Source organism: Chiloscyllium punctatum, chromosome 3, assembly GCF_047496795.1.
Source record: "Chiloscyllium punctatum isolate Juve2018m chromosome 3, sChiPun1.3, whole genome shotgun sequence".
NCBI classification, from domain to species: domain Eukaryota; kingdom Metazoa; phylum Chordata; class Chondrichthyes; order Orectolobiformes; family Hemiscylliidae; genus Chiloscyllium; species Chiloscyllium punctatum.
Genome location: NC_092741.1, coordinates 97,679,424 through 97,702,698, shown reverse-complemented (window position 1 = coordinate 97,702,698; position 23,275 = coordinate 97,679,424). Strand labels below are relative to the sequence as shown.

The 23,275-nt window shown below is 40.9% G+C and overlaps 1 protein-coding gene across 1 annotated transcript in view; it reads left to right on the top strand.

Moving 5' to 3' along the window:
* Positions 1 to 23,275, top strand: part of rhag (Rh associated glycoprotein) — a 45,852-nt gene that overhangs the window by 8,501 nt on the left and 14,076 nt on the right. The window contains exons 2-5 of the mRNA XM_072557175.1: positions 12,526 to 12,712; positions 13,468 to 13,618; positions 18,447 to 18,594; positions 23,106 to 23,272. Coding sequence (XP_072413276.1) covers positions 12,526 to 12,712; positions 13,468 to 13,618; positions 18,447 to 18,594; positions 23,106 to 23,272 — 653 coding nt within the window. The remainder of the gene's footprint in view (positions 1 to 12,525; positions 12,713 to 13,467; positions 13,619 to 18,446; positions 18,595 to 23,105; positions 23,273 to 23,275) is intronic.

Below are 23,275 nucleotides of genomic sequence, written 5' to 3'. Positions count from 1 at the left end.
AAAAAATTCAAGATTCATCAGCCGTACGCACAAGGTAGAGCAAAACATCACCCGTTCACAATGCAATGCCATCCAGGCTCTCAAAACCAATCACAACATTGTCATCAAACCAGCAGATAAAGGAGGAGCCATTGTCATTCAAAATAGAACAGATTACTGTAAGGAAGTGTATCGACAACTGAACAACCAGGAGCACTACAGGCAACTACCAGCTGATCCGACCAAAGAACATGCCCATGAATTAAACACATTGATCAGAACTTTGGATCCAGTCCTTCAGAGTTCCCTACGTGTCCTCATCCCATGTACTTCTCGTGTAGGTGACTTTTACTGCCTTCCAAAGGTACACAAAGCCAACACACTAGGATGTCCCATCGTATCGGGCAATGGGACCCTATGTGAGAATCTCTCTGGCTATGTTGAAGGCATCTTGAAACCTACTGTACAGGGGATCCCAGCTTCTGTCGCGACACTATGGATTTCTTACAGAAACTCAGCACCCCTGGACCAGTCGAACCGGGAATATTCCTTGTCACAATGGACATTTCCACACTCTACACCAGCATCCCCCACAATGATGGCATCGCGGCAACAGCCTCAGTACTCAACACCAACAACTGCCAATTTCCAAACACCATCCTACAACTCATCTGCTTTATCCTTGCTCACAATGTCTTCACGTTTAACAACCAGTTCTTCATCCAGACACATTGAACAGCCATGGGGACCAAATTTGCACCCCAACATATTTATGCACAGGTTCGAACAAGACTTCTTCTCTATGCAGGATCTCCAACAAACATTATACACCAGGTACATTGATGACATTTTCTTCCTCTGGACCCATGGCGAGGAATCACTGATAAAACTACACAGTGATATCAACAAGTTTCATCCCACCATCAATCTCACCATGGACTACTCTCGACTATCTGTCTCATTCATGGACACATGCATCTCCATCAAGGATGGACACCTCAGCACCACACTCTACCGCAAACCCACAGACAACCTCACAATGCTACACTTCCACCCAAACATATTAAAACAGCCATCCCCTATGGACAAGCCCTACGCGTACACTGGATCTGCTCAGATGAGGAGGAACGTGACGGGCACCTGGAAGTAATCATGGATGCCCTCATAAGAATGGGGTGTGATGTCCAACTCATCGACCTCCAGTTCCAATGTACCACAGCAAGGAACTGTAATGACTTCCTCAGGAGACAGACACATGCTGCAACTGACTGGGTACTCTTCATTGTCCAGTATTTCCAGGGGCTGAAAAACTACGCCATGTTCTTCGTGACCTGCAACACATTATCAATGAGGATGAGCACCTCACCGAGACCTTCCCCACACCTCCACTACTTGCCTTTAAACAACCGCCAAACCTCAAACAGATCATTGTTCGTAGCAAGCTGCCCGGCTCTCAGGACAACTCCATACAACCCTGTCACAGTAGGCGCTGCAAGACGTATCAGAGTGTGAACATAGATACCACCATTACGTGTGGGGACACCTCCCACTTTGTACATGGCAGGTACTCATGTGACTCAGCCAACATTGTCTATCTTATACGTTGCAGGCAAGGATGCCCTGAGGCATGGTACATTGGGGAAACTGAGCAAAGACTAAAACAACGGATGAATGGGCACCGCACAACAATCAACAGACAGGAGTGTTCCCTCCCAGTTGAGGAACACTTCAGTGGTCCAGGGCATTCGACCTCGGACCTTCGGGTGACCATCCTCCAAGGTGGACTTCGGGACAGGCAGCAGCAAAACGTGGCCGAACAGTGGCTGACAGCTAAGTTCGGTACCCATAGGGAGGGCCTCAACCGGGACCTTGGGTTCATGTCACATTACAGGTGACCACCATTGCACTATACACACACACAGACACACCTACACACACACACACACACAGGCACTCCTATACACACATACACATGGACACACATATACACAGACACGCACACAGACACCCTCACACACCCTTACAGACACACACACTCCCGCACTCACACATGCACCCCCTCACAGACTTAAGACACTCTGCACTCACTACACACACACATACACTTTCTCACACTCACAATCCCCAACCCAGACACACACACACGCACACGCACACGCACACACACACACACACACACACACACACACACTCACACACTCTCACACACACACACACACACACACACACACACACAAAGACCCACATGCACACATATATTTTGTGGAGTGAATTTGTACTTGCAAAATTACTTTGTACTTTCCTCAAAAACTGCATGAATTCATGTAAAACTCTGTTATCTCACTTTATCGATTAGAATCAATCTAAATATCATGGCATAGACAGAGAAGGCAGGGGGCTAACACCTTCAACATATTGTCTAGCAATTACCCATTGCTAACAGCTAACCTGAGAATGCAATTTTTTTTAAAACGTTTTCGTGATTTACACATGAAAGAAGTGAAATTATCATGGCATTCAAACAGATGAGAGACTCAACAGACATTCAATTTTTCAATGTATAATTTCAGTTACATCACACTGTAAATTTTTGCTATAAATTCTGTGTTAGGATTGAGCCCTCCACTACCACCTGATGAAGGAGCGTCGCTCCGAAAGCTAGTGTGCTTCCAATTAAACCTGTTGGACTACAACCTGGTGTTGTGTGATTTTTAACTTTGTACACTCCAGTCCAACACCGGCATCTCCAAAGCTGTGCAGGTTGGCAGTGTCTAGAGCTGTGCTCTCATTGGTTGTCTTAAGAGGATAATCCTCCTGTCCATTATCCCATCTACCAGAATTTCATATTCCTTTTCTCAGCTATTTATTTTAAGTTGTGATTGTATAAACCATTTGGAATGGTTGTTCCTAATTTGCAGAATTTGAGATGGTTCACAGCTGAGATTTAAATATGGCACCGACACCATGAGTGTTGGGAGATCCTGACGGCAGTGAGCATCTCTGTCTCTGCTCACAAAATTATACAAGAGGTGTGCTATAGAGGCTAGTTGCATAATTAATCAGGTGAGCAGCAGAATATTGAATGAGAAAGGCTGTAGGGCTTACAAAGGGAAACCTTCCATGAAACTCCATGAAACTGATACTGAGGAGTCTCAGCCCTATCTCCGCATTTTGCCAGCAAAACCTAATTGAGCACAGCTAATGGACAGACAGCTGAAAGGACAAGCTCTTTCAATATGATTGAAATAGATGGAAGAGCTCTGAGTCATGATGCCAGATGAAGGAAAAATGGTGAGGTGTCACCAGTGAGTAAGTAGAAAACACAGAGAGCAGGACAGTTAGTAACTTGGGAGATTGGGGCAGGTGAGAGCCATTTCCATTAGGAAATATGGTGCATGCAATAGTGATCAACTAAGCACTGGGACTTACAGCATCAGCACTGAAATGTATATACCATATCATTTACTTGTGCAGAACATTGTTTTTGTTTGATGGCAGCATCCTAGTAGTGGAAAATACCATTTGGGTTTCTACTGCATCTTAGCAGTGGGAACTGGACAACTTTTGAGAAACCTCAACTTTCCAGGATTATTTGAGGTAGACTGGGCACTTCTCTATTTCATTTCTCCAAGAGTGTATTGGAGCTAAGGTTGTACCAGTTTTCATATCCAAGAGTGCGGAAAATGCTCAAGTGGTATATTTATCACAAATAAGAGAGTACTATGCAGAACAAGACTGGGCAAACTACTTGTTCGATTATTAATTTATGCCATGATTTGCACTGCATTTGTTCTGAAGTATGGAGATTTCTTCCATTTTTTTTCATTGCTGCCGTATTTCCTCAATAGATGACCACACTATAAAGAATACCAGCTTGAAACATGCCCATATTGTAAACCCACTCAAGGAGAAGTGTTTCATGAGTACAATGAATAATGGCGCCAAACATGTACTGGATTCTTTTGATCATCCAGTTTCTGAAAGTGAGGAGTTTGTCATTATGCATGGTTTTAATTTTGATGTTCCTATTCACATCAAATGAGAAGAGGTATTATTGAAGGTTTTACCTCCACCATTCTTAGCTATCCCATCAGAATTCAGTGTCCACAGAAAACACTGAGATCTTGAAAATACAGCTGATTTAACACATGCTTTGATTGATCCCCAGTGACTAACCTGATTCTTATATGCAGCATGAATAAGTGCTGTATTGCAGCTATTAATGCCATCCAGACATAAATATTTGCAATTCGCAGTAAAGGATTGGAATTGTCATTGAAATCATATCCATTGGACCCACATCATCACACAGTCCTACTGAAAATTAAGTTACAAAAGAAGACACAAGTGTATGTCATCCTCATGGTTCTGTACATCAACATATGTAAGACCACACAAGAAGCACATACTAATGTCAAATTACAACCGATCTTATTTATGACCAACTCTGCGTAACATCAATTGGTGATATGTTTGTGTAAGTTTCTACAATTAGTTCTGAGCATTTCACTTAGACAGTGAAGGATTGCTTCACCTTTGCAGTAACTATATGCAAATTGCCAATGAATAGAAATGTTGTACCTATGCTTTCTTTTGACATTGCAAGACGATTCACTAATACAGTATACCACGTAAGGAAGCCATAGACATTTGCACCATGCCACTATATCTTGCAATCTAGATGAGTCAACATGTTCTGTAGCTATATTCATTGGAGGACGATCCTTGCTAGAGTCAGCTGTCATTAACATTTTTGTTCTCTTTCATAAAAAATAAGTTTTCAATGGAATGTCCCCTCATCTCGTGCTGACTATATATTTCCCATATGTGATGAGAAATTTGTTATATTTTGTTCTGCACCTGCAAATAAAAATTTCCTGACATAGCTTGATGGGCCCCATTCCGTGACTAATGTCACGTCTGAACTGAAGGCATTTAAGGAGCTCTATTTCTTCAACATGGTAGTTGAGAAAAATCAATTTTCAAATTACATTATCAGACTTTTAATACCTAAGATCTTTCATGGGCAAAAGTAGTTTTAAAAAAGGAAAAACACTGACTTGAGGTGGTCACAGTGAGAACCTGACCAGATTGGGTCAGTCTCATGAAACCATCAATACGTAAGACCTGAAACAAAAACAGAAATTGCTGGAAAAGCTCAGCAGGTCTGGCAGCATCTGTGGAGAGAAATCAGAGTTTACATTTTGGGTCGAGTGACCCTTCTTTGGAAACAGTGTTTCATTATTTTTCTCAGGGTTAGTAAATAATAAAATTCCTCTTCCTTTCATTCAAGAGAAACTTGTAATTAGCTCATTAATTTGGACGATCACCACATTTAATTGAGTTGTAATATAGCTGGGTGTTGAAATAATTTGAAATTCTTAGTGTAGCCAATTGAAAGGTTAAAAAGAGGGGAGCTGATTTGCAGTTCCCCTCCCCCCACTTACCTAGTCACAATGTTAGTGATTGGAATAGGATCAGCCAGGTGGATCTCTAAGAATATGAGTTCCCTGACTGGGGCTGTTAGCATGGTCCAATCAAGGAGCCCTGGCTGACAGATATAAACAGAAGTGTCAGAGGTTCTGTTCACTTTAGGAGCAAGCTCTGAGCTAGCTGGGTCAGTGTCATATACTATGCACGAATAAAGGGCAACTTGGTGATGCGATACCACCTTCATGGAGTTATTTCAATAACAATTTATTTGGCTCCATTGGTTTCAAGATTGGCCTTAACTTAACTATTATGAGTCATCTCAGGTCTATTTAAGAGATGAGCTGGTGAAACTACACAATTAGAAGGCTTCACATAGTCAGGGAGAAGAGATCATATCTGGAATGAGATGCTATCCAAGATGTTTCAGAGACTGCTGCAGTGACAAAGGCAGAGTGGCCCATTCCTTGTGGCCATTGTAGCGATGTTCTTCTGGGCTCTATAGAATGGTGGTCTGCTTTGACAGCTTCAGTGTCTTCGATGGCGTGATGGGTCCAGCCCAGTATTCCAATGGCCCAGGCCAGCAGTGTCTTCAGTGGTGAGGTGGGTTCTGCCTGGGATTCCAACAGCCTAAAATCCCTTCAGGCAGCTTCTGTGGTGTCTTCTGGCTTCAGCGACCAGGTGGCAGCTTTGGTGGCATGGCGGACCGGTCCAGGATTTCAACAGCCTGAGATTCAGCAACTTCGATGTCTGCTTTCTGCAGCAGTTGAAAATGTGATTCCAATCTTTTACTCAATGTTGGGAACCCATGAGCTGCGAATTGAATAAAGATGGACTTTGTCTCAATTTTTTAAATATGAATTTCTGTTATTAATAAGTCTTCACCTGATGAAGGGGCAGGTCTTTGAAAGCTTGTGAATTCAAATAATCCTGTTGAACTATAACCTGGTGTTATCATAATTTATTCTAAAAGCAATCTCATAATGAAGGCCCAAGCCATTTGCTCAGCATGTGAGCTTGGCACTGAAAGAGGATGCATCAAAACGAAGCTGCAGGATAATGCATATTGCAATCAGACCATTGCCCAGTGAGTATCATGCATATTCACAAATTGACATAAGGTCACCTTTGGTTCTGAAAAGTGTTCAGTGCAGTTTAATCTAATCTAATCTAATCTAATCTAAACAATCCTGGAAGAGTAAATTCTCTCAAACACTTCAGCTGTTTGTACTGCTCCCTCTAATTTTTTTGGCTGGTTACCAGGGCTTCCTAGAACTATGCGCAGCAGCGACTTCAGGAACCAGAAGTCATTGCCTTGTCAGCAGTCCAACACTGATTATGGTGCATGGAATATTGGAGGGGCTGCAGTGCACACAGCCATGCAGCTTAGGGAGTACTTTGGCTAGAGTTGCAGGTCTTTGTTTCACAATGTAATAGCAACATGAGTGGAACCTTCCACAAAGAGGATGATACTATCAAACTGAGAAGACTGCCTATCACACACATGGATAATGTGATACACTCTGTCTTCCAGATCCACAAGGTTCTGTTCCTGAGAATCCCATTGAATGATTGAAAAATAGGCTAAAAGTTCACAGAAATGGGAGTCTTGCCTGCAGATGTTGAATTTGTTGTGTATGTATGTTAGCACTAGTTCAATGCCAGATATATAAGCTGTACATCCAAATGACTGACAGTTCATCACCAACAGTACATCCCTTTGGCTATTTGCAATAGGCAGAATATTAATTGTAAGCAAAAGTATCTGCTCCCAGGGGGATCAGTTCTACCACAGAACACAGCAGTTGGCCTCCTTCTTTAAAGACCGCAATTTCCCTTCCTACGTGGTTGAAGATGCCCTCCAATGTGTCTCGTCCACATCCCGCACCTCCACCCTCAAACTCCACCCATCTAACCATAACAAGGACAGAACCCCCCTGGACCTCACCTTCCACCCCACCAACCTTTGCATAAACCGCATCCTCTGCCAACATTTCCGCCACCTCCAAACGGACCCCACCATGAGGGATATATTTCCCTCCCACCCCTTTCCATTTTCCGCAAAGACCGTTCCCTCCATGACTACCTGGTCAGGTCCACGCACCCCAGCAACCCACCCTCCCCTCCTGGCACCTTCCCCTGCCACTGCCAGAATTGCAAAACCTGCACGCACACCTCTGCCCACACCTCCATCCAAAGCCCCAAAGGAGCCTTCCACATCCATCAAAGTTTCACCTGCACATCTACCAATGTCATTTATTGTATCCATTGCTCCTGATGCAGTGTCCTCTACATTGGGGAGACTGGACACCTTCTCGCAGAGCGCTTTAGGGAACATTTCTGGGACACCAGCACTAATCAAGCCCACCACCCATGGCCCACCATTTCAACTCCCCCTCCCACTTTGCCGAGGACATGCAGGTCCTGGGTCTCTTCCACCACCATTCCCTCACCACCCAATGCCTGGAGGAAGAATGCCTCATCTTCCGACTCTGAACACTCCAACCCCAGGGCATCAATGTGGACTTCACTAGTTTCCTCATTTCCCCTACCCCCACCTTACCCCAGTTCCAACCTTCCAGCTCAGCACCATCCTCATGACCAGTCCTACCTGCCAATCTTCCTTCCCAGCTATCCGCTCCACCCTCCTCTCTAACCTATCGCCTCCATCCCCACCTACATTCACCTATTGTACTCTTTGTTACCTTCTCCTCAGCCCTACCCCTCTCCCATTTATCTCTCCACCCTGGAGGCTCCCTGCCTTCAGTCCTGATGAAGGGCTTTTACCCGAAACGATGATTTTCCTTCTCCTTGGATGCTGCCTGACTGGCTGTGCTTTTCTAGCATCACTTTTATCTAGAATATTAATTGTACTCAACCATCTGATGCTTAAAAACATCAGATCAAAATGTCTGTCATTAGATGTGAGTCTGCAATTGTGCAGCACTTACTGAACAATCCCAATGGTTTATTCTAATACTCGTAGCCAAGTTAAGATGATCAGATGGGCTCACATAATTAAAAAATATTTAGGAACAAAGGAGAGGAGTAGGCCATTCACCCCTTCAGCCTGCTGCATGAGTCTAGATCATGGATAATCATTTGTATCACTTGCAATTGCTAGAAACTGAATGTATTCATGCACAAAGTACAGTCCTCTATAGGTAAAAATAATTTGTTCAGGAATTATGCCTTATTTGAAATAAACAAAACATGATGGTTGTGGGGAGGATTGGTGGAGGTCGGTTTGCAAGTGACCTCTGGTGCTCTGTTCATTACAATGCTTTGACTGACTTGCCAATAAATCAGTATCCTTTCCTAATGTAGTCTAAATTACAGCTTACTTTGAAATTTAGAATTCGTGTATTACGGGACTGTGCAATGCTTTGAAAGCATATCACTTTTCTCAGCAGTTCTCTGGTCCTGTGCAGCACTATAGTCATGGAGTCATAGAGATGTACAGCATTGAAACAGACCCTTCAGTCCAACTCATTCATGCTAACCAGATATCCAAAATTAATCTACAGTCATTTCTTTTATAACATGATAGTTCCTGTGCAACCCTGCACCATACAAGAATCGCACAGTTGACATAGCAGTTAAAGTGTTAGCGAACGAAGTACATTATAGGCGACATGCAATTTAAAAGTTTTCCCTTTAGAAAGGCAAGCATACCAAATGCCTTCTTCCCTATCCTGACCATCTGTGACTCTACTTTCAAGGAACTATGAACCTGCACTCCAAGGTTTCTTTGTTCAGCAAAACCACCCAGGATCTTACCATTAAGTGTATAAATCCTGCCCTGATTTGCTTTTCCAAAATGTAGCACCTCACATTTTTCTAAATTAAATTCCATTTGCCACTCCTCCGCCCATCTAATTAAGGTCCCGTTATACTCTGAAATAACCTTCTTGGCTGTCCACTACACCTCCAACTTTGGTATCATCTGCAAACTTACTAACCATACCTCCTGTATTCACATCCATATATTTAAATAAATGACAAAAAGTAGTGGACCCAACACCAATCATTGTGGTACACTACTGGTCACAGGCCTCCTGTCCAAAAATCACTGTCCACCACTACCCTTTGTCTCTGTCTTTTAAGCAATTTCTGTATCTAAATAGCTAGTTCTCCCTGTATTTCATATGATCTAGCCTTGTAAACCAGTCCATCATGCAGAACCTTGTCAAACATCTTAATGAAGTCCATATAGACCACATCCACCACTCTGCCTTCATCAATCCTCTTCATCACTTCCTCAAAAAACTTGGTCAGGATATTAAGTCATGATTTCTCACGCACAAAGCTATGTTGACTATCCCTAATCAGTCTTTGCCTTTCAAATACATGTAAATCCTGTCCCTTAGAATCCCCTTCAACGACTTGCCAACCATTGTTGTCAGGCTCATTGGTCTATAGTTCCTGACTTTTCCTTACAACCTTTCTTAAATAATGGCTCCACGTTAGCCAACCTCCAGTCTTCTGGCACCTCACCTGTGCCTATCGAAGATGCAAATTTCTCAGCAAGGGGCCCAACAATCACTTCCCTAGCTTCCCACAGAGCTCTAGGGTACACCTGATCAGGTCCTAGGGATTTATCCATCCTTATGCATTTTAAGATGTCCTCTGTAATACAGACACTTTTCAAGATATTGCCATTGCTTCCTCCAAGTTCTCTAGCTTCCACATCCTTCTCTGTACTAAACACTGATGCAAAATACTTGTTTAGTATCTCCCCATATCCTGCAATTCCACGCATAGGCAGTCTTGCTGATCTTTAAGGGCCCTATTCTCTCCCTATTTACTTTTTAATGTATTTGTAGGATCCCTTTGGACTCTCCATAACCCTATTTGCCAAAGCTATCTTCTGTCCCTGTTTTCTCTTCCCTTTTTCCCTCTTGAGTATACTCCTACTGTCCTTACGCTTTTCTAGGGATTCACTTAATCCCTACTGTCTATTCCCAACATATACTTCCTTCTTTTTCTTGACTGGAACCTCAATTTCTCTAGTCATCCAGCATTCATCCTAACAGGAATGTATTCTCTCTGGACTATCATCATTTTTGAAGGCTTCCCATTTTCCAGCCATCCCTTTACTTGCGAATAACCAGGAAAAATCTACTTTTAAAAGTTCTGGCTTAATACAATCAAAATTTGCCTTCCTCCAATCTAGAATTTTAACTTTTAGGTCAGATCTATCCTTTTCCAATTTTTTTAAACTAATAGAATTATGATCACTGACCCCAAAGTGCTCCCCCAATGACACCTCAGTCACATGCCTTACCTTGTTTCCCAAGAGATGATCAAGTTTTACTCCTTCTCTAGTAGGTATTTTCACATACTGAATAAGAAAAATTTCTTGTACACATAACAAATTCCTCTCTATCCAAGCCCTTTTATTATTCTGACAGATAATAGATCTTCTTACAAATTTGTTTCTCAATTTCACATTAACTATTTGGGGATCTGTAGTACAATTCCAATAAAATTATCATCCCATTCTTATATCTTAGTTCTACCCAAATAACTTCATTGGACACACTCCCCAGAAACCTCCCTAAGTATAGCCGAAATATTGTCCCTAATCAAACACATCACTCCCCCTCCTCACTTGCCCCCACCCCTCTTCTATCATTCCTATAGCATCTATACCCTGGAAAATGTAGCTGCCAGTCTTGTCCATCTCTGAGCCACAACTCTGTATTACTGTGATATCCCAATCCCATGTTCCCAACCATGCCCTGAGTTAATCTGCCTTATCTGTCAGGCCTCTAGCAGTTTAATTTATCAGTCCATCCTAGGGAATGAACATGGTCAAGAAGTGCTGTCAAATGGGACTAGGATATCTGGCCAGCATGGACAGGTTGGACCGAAGTGTCTGTTTCAGTGCTGTACTTCTCTATGACTATGACTCTGACTACCTTGTTCTCTACTTGCTCCTGCCTGCCTTGACTGTTTGACGTGCTCCTTTTCCCAACTGCTCCAGCCTTAGACTGATCTCTTTTCTCACAACAGGTAGTTCTTCTGTAATGCGATGGTTGCGTTTTTGTGCAACCCCGCATTATAGAAAGATCACGCTTTAGAAACAGCGCTTAAGAAAAAGTGTCCCTAATTCAGCAATCATGTTACAGCGAATTCGCATTAACAAAATACACATCATAGCAGAACGATTTGGGAATCCCCCCTCCCCCCCCCCCCCTCGCCTTACTAGTTTAAATCCTCCCATGCAGCTCTAGCAAATTCCCCTGTCAGTATATTAGTCCCCTTTCAATTCATGTCTTTCTTAAACAGATCATTTCTACACCAAAAGTGATTCTAATAATCAAAAAATGTGAATCCTTCTCCCCTGCATCAGATCCTCAGCCATGCATTCATCTATTCCTACTTTCCCCTGCACTTTGCACCAGGAGTAATACAAATATTAGTATTAACCTCTTGCTTAATTTCATATGTTCTCTTTTCAGAACTTCATCCTTTTCTCTTCCTATGTCGTTGGTTCCAATGTACACAACAATGTCCTGCTGATCTCTTTATCCTTTGAGAAGATTCTGCACTCTCTCCAAAACATCCTTATGATTATTAGCAGTTCACCTTTTTTACAAATAATCACAGCATTATGAAAACAATTTCCTTTCCAATTCATTGTGTTATGGTGCATTCAGTGGTACTTCATAATCTTCTGCTTTTCATTTTCTGGTATGGACAGTGTCAATTTGAGCATCAAGGATTTTCAAAACACATGGAGCAATTCAAATGGGAGAGTAAAGCTTCTTACAACTTAGCCAATATTTCAAAGAGTTCCTTTTGGTTCACAGAAATTCTCATTCAAACGGGACAGTCCAGGTCTAACAACAAGCCTGAAGACCCTCAAAAGAGAAGCAGTGATCTGTATCCAGATTATCCAATCGATCGAAGGGGTTTGCTCTCTTCTCATTGTTGCTCCCTGACAACAACCAGAGTGTCCTATGATATTAACCAGAAGTAATGCATTTGAATGTGCTAATCCTACACAGCATTGACATACTGGAATTCAGGGAAATCAGCCCCCCACTGTCTATATAGTGTTTCAGATGGGCCAATGATGATAATGAGTTATACATATTCCTTATTCAGGTTTCCAGGATATACACGTAATGATTTTTGTTGGATTTGGTTTTCTGATGACCTTCTTGAAGAACTATGGATTTAGCAGTGTTGGATTTAATTTACTCATTGCTGCATTTGGTCTTCAATGGGGGATTCTGATGCAAGGTTGGCTGCACCATTTAAAAGATGGAAAAATCAAAGTTGACATTTTCAGGTATTTTAAATCTTTTATTGATTAATTGCTTGCCTAACGACTGTCTTCTCAATTTTTGTTGAATCTTTCCTCTGAACTCTGCACCTAAATTTTCAATATGGCAATGTCACTAGATTAGTAAAATCCACCCTTATTGTCTCAATTTTAGTCTGTATTATAATTATTTGGGGTTTTCTCATACTTCACAGAAAGATGAAAGAAATAGCTCAAATCAACGGCGTAACTAATTTTTAAAAAACTTAATAAGGGATGTATTGTAAATGAAAGTAATACTCAGATTAGGAAAATAGTGACAATTGCTTTTTTCTTTCCTCGTATACAAATTATCTCAATCACAGCCTCGCAAAAAACAGCCAGTAGCAAACAAAAATATAACATTTCAGTTTTTCATGGCAGTTATACATTTGCCTTTCTGGTATTATTTAAAATTGATGCATTACTTGTAATTTTCAAATGGAAAAAGATAACATGCCAAATGATGGTATTTATTATTTTTTTTATCAACTAATCTGAAATCTAATAATCCACACCTGCATTCCTAATCAGCCATAGGTAACTACTAGCTATAATATTGAAAAGTACACTGGACATGAATTTGAACAGAAATAATTTAAATTCAATTAATTATAAGATGCATAGCAGTTGAGTATTTTGAGTAAAATTGTAACTATTGGTTACAAATGACATTAATTAACCATTAAACTGAATTCAGAAAATAAACAATGGCAAGTAATTTAATTGTTTTTGTTCTGTAGCTTAATAAATGCAGACTTCAGCACAGCAACTGCCCTGATTTCATTTGGTGCTGTCTTGGGGAAAACCAGTCCAATCCAACTGCTGATTATGACTCTTCTCGAGATTACCATATTTGCTTGCAATGAACACTTGGTCACTACAGTCCTGAAGGTATGTATGCTTGAATTTGAAGAGACCAAACTAAAATCCTTCAAAAGTTCTCTGAGAGACTCATTAGGCAAAGAGGGGTAAGAGGGGCAAGAAATGTCCTGCAATCACAATAATCACTGGATCTCCCTAATATTCCTATAAGATGGAAATGCCTTGATGGCTGCTGTCTGCTGTGGGTCTGCCACACCATTCAATACGATCATGTCTGATCATTCAACTCAGTACGCTATTTCCATTTTCTACACATACATTTTGATCCTTTTAGTCCTATGAACTATACCTAACTCCTTCTTGAAAGCATTTAATGTTCTGACCTCAACAACTTTCTGTGACAGAGAATTCCACAGGCTCATCACTCTCTAACTAACGAAATGTAACCTGTTTTCAGTCCTAAATGTCCTAATCTTTAGATTATGACCTCTGGTTCTGGTCTCTAGTAGGCATGAACATCTTTTCTGCACATATTCTGTCTAATTCTATCTGAATTTAAAGGTTTCTATGAAATCCCCTCATTCCCAGGAAATATGGTATTAACTGATCCAGACTGTCTTCATATGTTAGTCCTGCCATCCCAAAAATCAATCTGGTAACCATTGTTGCACTCTTTCCATAGCCAGAACATCCTTCCTCAGATAAGGAGACCAAACTGCACACAATGCCCCAGGTGCAGTTTTACAATAAACCCTGTACAATTGCAGCAAGACATCCCTGCTCTTGTACTTAAATCCTTTCGCAGTGGAGGCTAACATACCATTTGCCTTCTTCACTGCCTGCTGCATCTACATTCTTATTTTCTGTGACTGGTGTACAAGGACACTCAAGTCTTGTACAGCCTCCCCCTTTCCCAATCTATTGCCATTCAGATAATAATCTGCCTTCCTGTTTCTGATACCAAAGTGGATAACTTCATATTTCTCCATATTATATTTGTTCGTCTTTGCCAGTCAGTTCTTTATCCATGTCAGTGTACTAGCCACCAATCTCTAGTGCTTTAATTTATCTATATTATATTTCTTTTGCCATGCATTTGCCCATCACTCAACTTGTCCAGATCACAGTGTAGCACCTTTGTATTCTTCTCATAATTCATCCTCACCCCAGCTTTGTATCTTCTGCAAATTTGGAGATGTTACATAAGAATAGAAGCAGGAGTAGGCCATCTGGCCCATCGAGCCTGCTACACCATTCAATAAGATTGTGGCTGATCTTTTCATGGACTTAGCTCCACTTACCCACTGCTCTTAATTCCCTTACTATTCAAAAATCTATCTAACTTTGGCTAAAATCATTCAACAAGGCAAACTAAATTGTTTCAGTGCGCACAATATTCCACAAATTCACAACCTTTTGGGTGAAGAAGTTCCTCCTCAACTCAATCCTAAACCTGCTCCCATTATTTTAAAGCTATGTTCCCTAGTTCTAGTTTCACCTGCCAATTGAAACGACCTCCCTGCTTCTATCTTTTTTACTCACTTCATAATTGTATATGTTTCTTTAAGATTGCCCGCATTCTTCTAAATTCCAATGAGTATGGTCCCAGTCTACCCAATCTCTCCTCATAAGCCAACCTTGTCAACTCTGGAAGACATTTAGTTCCCTCATCTAAATGATTAATATATATTTTGAATAACTGCGGTCCAAGCACTGACCCTCGTGGTACTCCACTATTCACTGTTTGCCACTCAGAAGAAGGCCATTTTTTTTCTTGCTCTTTGTTCCTCTTTGCCAGTTAGTTCTTTATCCATGTCTGTGTACTAGCCACCAATCTCTAGTGTTTTAATTTTACATGCTTATCTCTTTTATGGAAACCTTCTGAAAGAGCAAATAAACCATTGGGTTTACATTGTCAACTCTACTAGTTACATCATTAAAAAATTCCAATAGATTTGTCAAGCATGATTTCCCTTTTGTAAATCCACACTGACTCTTTCCAGTCCTGTCACTGTTTTCCAAGTGCTCTGCTACTAAACCTTTTATAATAGATTTGAAAACTTTCCTCATTACTGATGTCAGGCTAACTGGCCTAATTCCCTGATATCTGTCTGCCTCCTCTTTTCAATAGTGGGATTACATTAGCTACCTGCCAATCCACAGAAACTGGTCTAGAATCGATAGAATTTTGGAAGATGACCACAACTATTTCTAGGGCCATTTCCTTAAGTAGTCCAGTATGTAAATTATTGCTCCATGGCCCCAATTTAGCTCTCATTGAAGCACCTTGTTCAGGTATATTAAGCCAAGTTTGGGAACTGATACCATTGCCAAGAACCACATAGTTGGCTGTACAAGTTTTCAAATAACTTGTTTCTGGGACATGGCCTCAATCTGAATCGCATCTTTGACTTTAACTGAGTTTGGAACTTTTCTGTGAGTGTGAACAAACAGGTGGCTGATAGCACATAACTACAAAAGGCTTCAGTCTTCAGTGTGGCATGGTGGACAATGAGTGGTTTCCCCAGGAATTTAAAGTACATTGAATATTGTTGCTTCAAATTAATTTCTTGGTTTCTGACTGATACGTGAATCTACATTAAGAATGCTGTTGAGGTTTTTGCAAGTTGTCCTGCTGAGCAATGAATATGGCTGGTTGTAGACAGCATAAAGGATTTCAAAAATATTGTCTTTGTGCCTTGACATTGCTGAACCTAGCCTTGCCTTTGACCTTGCAGCTGGTTCCACATGAGCTTTACAATTGGATAAAGGTTATAAAGTAAACCTCCACATCCATTGAAGCCTGAATGACTTCAGCCCCTGTGACCAAACTGAAGTGAGTATGAGAGCCATTGACAGCATCGTTGGCACTCCAATATTGACTCTCCCAATCTGCAATTTCACCAAGAAAGAACAGGTTTGCTGTTCAACTTTGCCTTAAAAAGTGGTGACATTTCCTTAGTACAGATTTTTGTAATGTTAAGAGGCTGTTGTGACTGTAAGCATTGTTTTCTGCAATATTGACAGGGTCTGCTTTTTGTCTCTGGAAATTCTTTGCATCATCTCCAGAATTTTGAAGTATGGCAGTAAGTGCATTTTCCACATGCTTTCGGTTCTGTAACTGTGAAGACGATTCCATCCTTTTTAGCTGGTCTGAGTTTAGAAAGGAATTGCTTTCTCAAGTCAAAGTCAGTTCCCTACAATGTTGATTGACAGACTAGTCTAGTAATCAGTTTGACCGTAAAGCCTGCTGTACCATACAGCCTCTGGGCTAGTTGTCAACCTCCTCCATGGTTAGATTGCTGGGCTAGCCTTGCCCTTCACCCTTGGCTCTGTATTGCTACTGGATTTAACTTCAGGTGCTGACTTCCTGATAGCTTATAATTCTGTGAGTCTGCTCACCGCTTGTCACCAGCTAGTAAGATCAGATCTGCATTCAGGTGAATAAACATGAACAACTATTATTGAAAATAACTAGAAAGAAACAATGGTAATAGAAGATATTTTTTGGAAACCTTACATACACCAGATCCAATCCAAGTGATCTGATGGAACAACATAGATCCTTATGGATGCATTCTTCTTAGAATCGAGTGCTGTGACATCCGCAGCATATATGCAGTTGTGGTGGACTTTGTGGGGAATTCTACACGTGCTCTACTGCTGATGTCACAATGTACTGAAAACAGCATCATCACTGGCTCATGTGCAGCCACATCCTGGAATATTAATGCCAGATGTTCATGTACAACCACTTCTGCAGCCTGTCATGCCTTGATGATATTAGGGATGGCATCTGCACATGTGCAGGGATCTTTTTGTGTCATGGATAACGATACCAAAATTTAAAATCCATCAAAATTTTGTTGAAGCGTGAAAACTTCTCAGATAATAGCATCGGAAAGAGTTGTGAAACTTGAAAGGGTTCAGAAAAGATTTACAAGGATGTTGCCAAGGTTGGAGGATCTGGGCTACAGGGAGAGGCTGAACAGGCTGGGGCTATTTTCCCTGGAGCATCGGAGGCTGAGGGGTGACCTTATAGAGGCTTACAAAATTATGAGGGACATGGATAGGATAAATAGACAAAGTCTATTTCAGTCCAATCCGTCCATGACAACCAGATATCCCAACCCAATCTAGTCCCACCTGCCAGCACTCGGCCCATATCCCTCCAATCCCTTCCTATTCATATACCCATCCAACTGCCTCTTAAATGTTGCAATTGCACCAGCCTCCACCACATCCTCTGGCAGCTTATTCCATACGTACCACCCTCTGTGTGAAAATGTTGCCCCTGAGGTCTCTTTTATATCTTTCCCCTCTCACCCTAAACCTATGCCCTCTAGTTCTGGACTCCCTGACCCCAGGGAAAAGACTTTGTCTATTTATCCTATCCATGCCCCTCATAATTTTGTAAACCTCTATAAGGTCACTCCTCAGCCTCCGACGCTCCAGGGAAAACAGTTCCAGCCTGTTCAGCCTCTCCCTGTAGCTCAGATCCACCAATCCTGGCAACATCCTTGTAAATCTTTTCTGAATCCTTTCAAGTTTCACAACGTCTTTCCGATAGGAAGGAAACCAGAATTGCACGCAATATTCCAACAGTGGCCTAACCAATGTCCTGTACAGCCGCAACATGACCTCCCAACTCCTGTACTCAATACTCTGACCAATAAAGGAAAGCATATCAAATGCCTTCTTCATTATCCTATCTACCTGCGACTCCACTTTCAAGGAGCTATGAACCTGACCTATGAACCTGAACGCCAAGGCCTAAAAAGAACAATAACTGAATTTTTTTTCTTTCTCTGCAGATGTTGCCTGAACTAGGCATTTTGAAGGTTTATGCATTTTCGCTAACCAAGGTAATAACACATGGTATCTGGGTATTTTACAGGCCAAAGATGTTGGTGCGTCGATGACTATTCATGCTTTTGGTGCATACTTTGGTCTTGCTGTCAGTCGTGTCCTATACAGACCAGGATTGCAAGGTGGCCATGATAATGAAGGATCAGTGTATCACTCAGATTTGTTTGCTATGATTGGTAAGCAAAAATGTACTGCCCATACAAGCTATATTAGAAATTAGTAGGGGACCCCTACAATATGAAATGCAAATGTGTACTAACCAGGCTATTTCTGATCTATGTACCTATCTACCTCTGTCTAATGTTACATTCCTTCCCAGCTCTGTTGTACAGACATAGAGTCATAGAGTCTGACAGCATGGAGACAGGCCCTTTGGCCCTAACTGGACCAGCCGACCATAATGTCCATCAACACTAACCCCATTTTCCTGCACTTCTAAACCTTTCCTATCCATGTATTTGTCCAAATGCCTTTTAAATGTTGTTAATGCACATGCCTCAACCACTTACACTGGCAGCTCATTCTGCGTGTACCACCCTCTGTGTAAAAACGTTGCCACACAGGTTCCTTTTTACTCTTTCCCTCTAAACCTGAACTGACACCCTCCAGTTCCTGATTCCCTAACCCTGGGAAAAAGACTGAGTGCATTCACCCTATCCATGTCTCTCATGATCTTATACACTTTTATAAGATCCCTCCTCAGTCACCTACGCTCTAAAGGAAAAGGTCCTGGTTTGTCCAACCTCGCCTTGTAACTCAGACCCTTGAGTCCTGGCAACGTCCTTGTAAATTTCTTCTGCAGTCTTTCCAGTTTAATAACATCCTTCCTATAGCAAGGTGACCAAAATTGAACACAATACTCCAAGTGCGGCCCTACCAATGTCCTGTATAACTGCAATTTAGCTTCCCAACTTCTATACTCAGTGCCCTAACTAATGAAGGCCAGCGTGTCAAAAGCCTTCTTCACTGCCCTGTCTATCTGTGACTCCACTTTCAGAGAATTGTGAACCTGATCTCCAAGATCCCTCTGTTTCACTGCACTCCTTAAGGCCCTACCTTGATTTGACTTTCCAAAATACAAGACCTCACACTTATCTATGTTAAACTCCATTTGCTGTTTCTCAGTCCACTTCCCCAGCCCTACTGTAGTTTCTGATAACCTGCCTCACTGTCCACACTACTGCCTATGTTACTGTCATCAGCAAACTTACTCATCACGCCTTGTACATTCTCATCCAAATCATTGTTATGGATAACAAACAATAATGGGCCCAGCTTCAACCCCTGAGGCATTCCACGGTTGCTTCCATTTTAAAATTCTCATACTCTTATGCAAGTATGTATACCTTCATCGCTCCCAAACCCTATAACCTCCTCCAGAACTACTTCCTCAATATAATCTGTGTTCTTCAAATGTCACCTTTTTTATATCTACCCACTTCCTGTATCCAACAATAGTGGTAATGTTTTCAGATGTCTCAGTCTAAGGCTGTGGAAAAATCTTCCTAAACTCCTTTGATTCTTCATATTTCTCCATTATTTTAAGTTTCTGCTTCAAACCTACCTCCCTAAGCAAGTGTTTGACTACTTCTCTTTATGTCGTTTTCTGATTTTACTCTTCGGAAACACATTTGACTGCATTAAAGGCACTACATAATTGTATGGCATTCTTCCTTTTTAATCTATGATCTCAAGTGTACTCCTACAAATCCATACATTGTTACTTCTTCATGTGAAAGTTACATTTGTTTTGGCAACTTGTGCATATGTGTCAGGTTTTTATTTCCACTTTTCCCGGTCAATCAGGTTTACTCTGGATATCAATAACGCAGGCACTTCTAACAATGAATACCCAATGTTCTTTATTAAAGCAAAGAACACTTCAAAATACCCCAATAATAGTAATGCATCACAGTTTAGTCATACAATGCTTACCATAGCTATTGACCAAGTTGACATGGACTTGTCTGAAACAGACTAAAATGTTGATCAGCCTACTCAGTCTCAACCTCAAATTGCTGATCAGGCAACTGCCCCGCCACCACCGCCCCCCCTCCCCCCCCAACTTCCCCCCAACCCCCCCCCCCCTCCCCCCCCACACACACACACACACACACACACACACACAAGATTCTTTTCCATATAAGCTGGCTGTGTTTTTAAACTTAGACCCTGTCCAGTCTCTAGGAATTTGATCAGTTTGACCACTGGCGGACATCAGAAATATGTCATCTACTACAGTCAGTTTGATCATGAACTCATTGAGATATTTTCTTGTTTTCCTGAAAAGAAGTTTACTATTGCTTTGTTTTAATGAATTTTGACATCATGCTTAATATGCTCACACTGTTGTTACCTTGTCATATTATCAACTGTATATTTACGCAGCACAATTCTACCATCAAGCACACTCAGTTTAACTAGTAGGTAGTAAACATGATTTGGAGATGCCGGTGTTGGACTGGGGTGTCCAAAGTTAAAAATCACACAACACCAGTTTATAGTCCGACAGGTTTAATTGGAAGCACACTAGCTTTCGGAGTGACGCTCTTAATCACCTGATGAAGGAGCGTCGCTCCGAAAGCTAGTGCTTCCAATTAAACCTGTTGGAGTATAAACTGGTGTTGTGTGATTTTTGACATCGTAAACATGATCACATCTAGTGTCCTACTTTGCTTTAAACAGAACTTCAGCCATACACTTTGTTGGAGTTCAGTTATTGCTGATGTGCTTACAGCACTTCATTTAAGTATACACATTCCTTCAGAAGCAAGAATATTAAGACCTTTCTAATCATGAGGTCATCATTTAACCACTGACTTTTCAATAGAGCAGATTTCATATGTTATTTTTTATTTCATTACATTTGGGTTAACCTAGTAAATTTTAGATAACTACCTACTACTCTCTTGTCATCAATACAGAAAGTTCAAGAGATTGTGCTGCAGACTAGATGTTGCTGTTTTTCTCTTCAGGAGCAGAATAAGATTATTTGAATGTGTGTCCCTGCTTGAGGCAATTGCATTAACCATGCATCCACTGATTCAGAAATGCCACTGACCTGGCATCATTGACAGATTTTTTTTTGCAAGAGTGCACTTTAAAAAAATGATGGCCTCAAGTAATAATGATCATTACTTGGTTTACACTAATTGCCTCCTTGATGGATAAGCAAATCTAATCAGATGCTAACTTAAACTCTCAATGGAAATTAACATTTCTGAATCATATTTCATATCTGGCACTGGAAGAAGATGTTTCAGAGGGACAATTCCTGGCTTGCAGTGTCTGATGTGGTGTTCAGCTGGAGTTTAAATAATGCACCTGTTGTGTGACTGTCACAAAGTCCTTCACAGTCATGAGCACTTATAACCACAATTTTTATGAGACAAGTGCCAAAGAGGCCAGTTGCTGAATTAATGAGATGAAGAGGAAACGATTGTGTTAGAAAGGTTGACATGGTTTATGGCAAACCAGGAGCCAGGAATCTCATCTACAGCAATTTGAAAACTTCAGCCATTGACTTCAGAACTGACATCTTAACAGCCACCTAGCCAGAACATATAAAAGCAATTGGAAATGATAAAGCATGCAGAGCTGCACTTTCAATAATCTGAACTGTCCATGGGATGAAATATTTAATTCATCAAAGACTTTTCTATACTTACATTGTTGATGTTTTTCTTGAGAGCTTACCAACTGGCAGAAGAAATAGCCTGGCAAAAATGTCGCTTAAAGAGCAATGAAGAAGTTACTTCTTCCAAATAACACATGTTACTGAACACACGTGCTGCAAAATTTCACAAAGAACTGCAAAGGAGACAAAAACATATTCTTAACTTTTAAACTCTTCCCACTTCCCATTCACATCTCAATGTAGCTGATGCAAAATTCAACAGCTGCTAAAGACTGAATTTTTTTTTATTATCTGGAGCAGTGTCTCAATAACCCCACTATGGTGTCATTAGCTTCCTTTAAAGGGACAGACAAGTTCTGAAGCTTAGTTCCTCTCCTGCCCTCATGAAAGTGGCCAAAGGTGGAAAACATACAAGATATCTGGCCAGCTTAGTTAGTGCCTGTTTTTTTCAGCTCCACTGTGGTTTGGGATCTAGAAAATCTAGCCCTATGATTATACACAGAATTGACTGGCCCTCTGTCCATATCCTAATAATACATCTGAACACAAATTTCTGAAAAGCAATATGGTACTTATTAATTTCCCACACTACAATCTTCCAAGTTTGCTAAGTTAGTTCTTGTACAAAATTAGATGGATTTTGGTACAATAACCTTCTATTTTCCAGGAACTGATTTGATATGGCCAAATTCATCTGAAATAGTCTGTGGACAAAAGATATTTTTATTCCATCTGGTTTTGAACCCAGATCCAAATAATTGTTTATTTAAATAATATTTATGAATGGAAGCGATACATTTTTTTTGTGGGAGGACAGGAAGTTTCTAGATAGAGGCACAATATTTTAAACAATTATATAATGTTGAATGCTAAAAGTGCCTCTTCTGTTTTGTTTGTTTTTTTTATTTTACATGTAATGACAGAAATGTATAAACTTCAGTCCATAAGCTGAAACAGAATTTGTAATAATCATATCATATTTTATGATAATTACATCATCATATTTTTAAAGCTCTGGAATAATTGGAGATTATTCTAAATGTTTTCCAGGTACTCTCTTCTTATGGATGTTTTGGCCAAGCTTCAATTCTGCCATTGCAGAAAACCCTGATGGACAATACAGAGCTATTATCAACACTTATTTCTCACTGGCTGCATGTGTACTCACTGCTTATGCTCTCTCTAGCTTGGTTGATAAGAAAGGAAAATTGGACATGGTG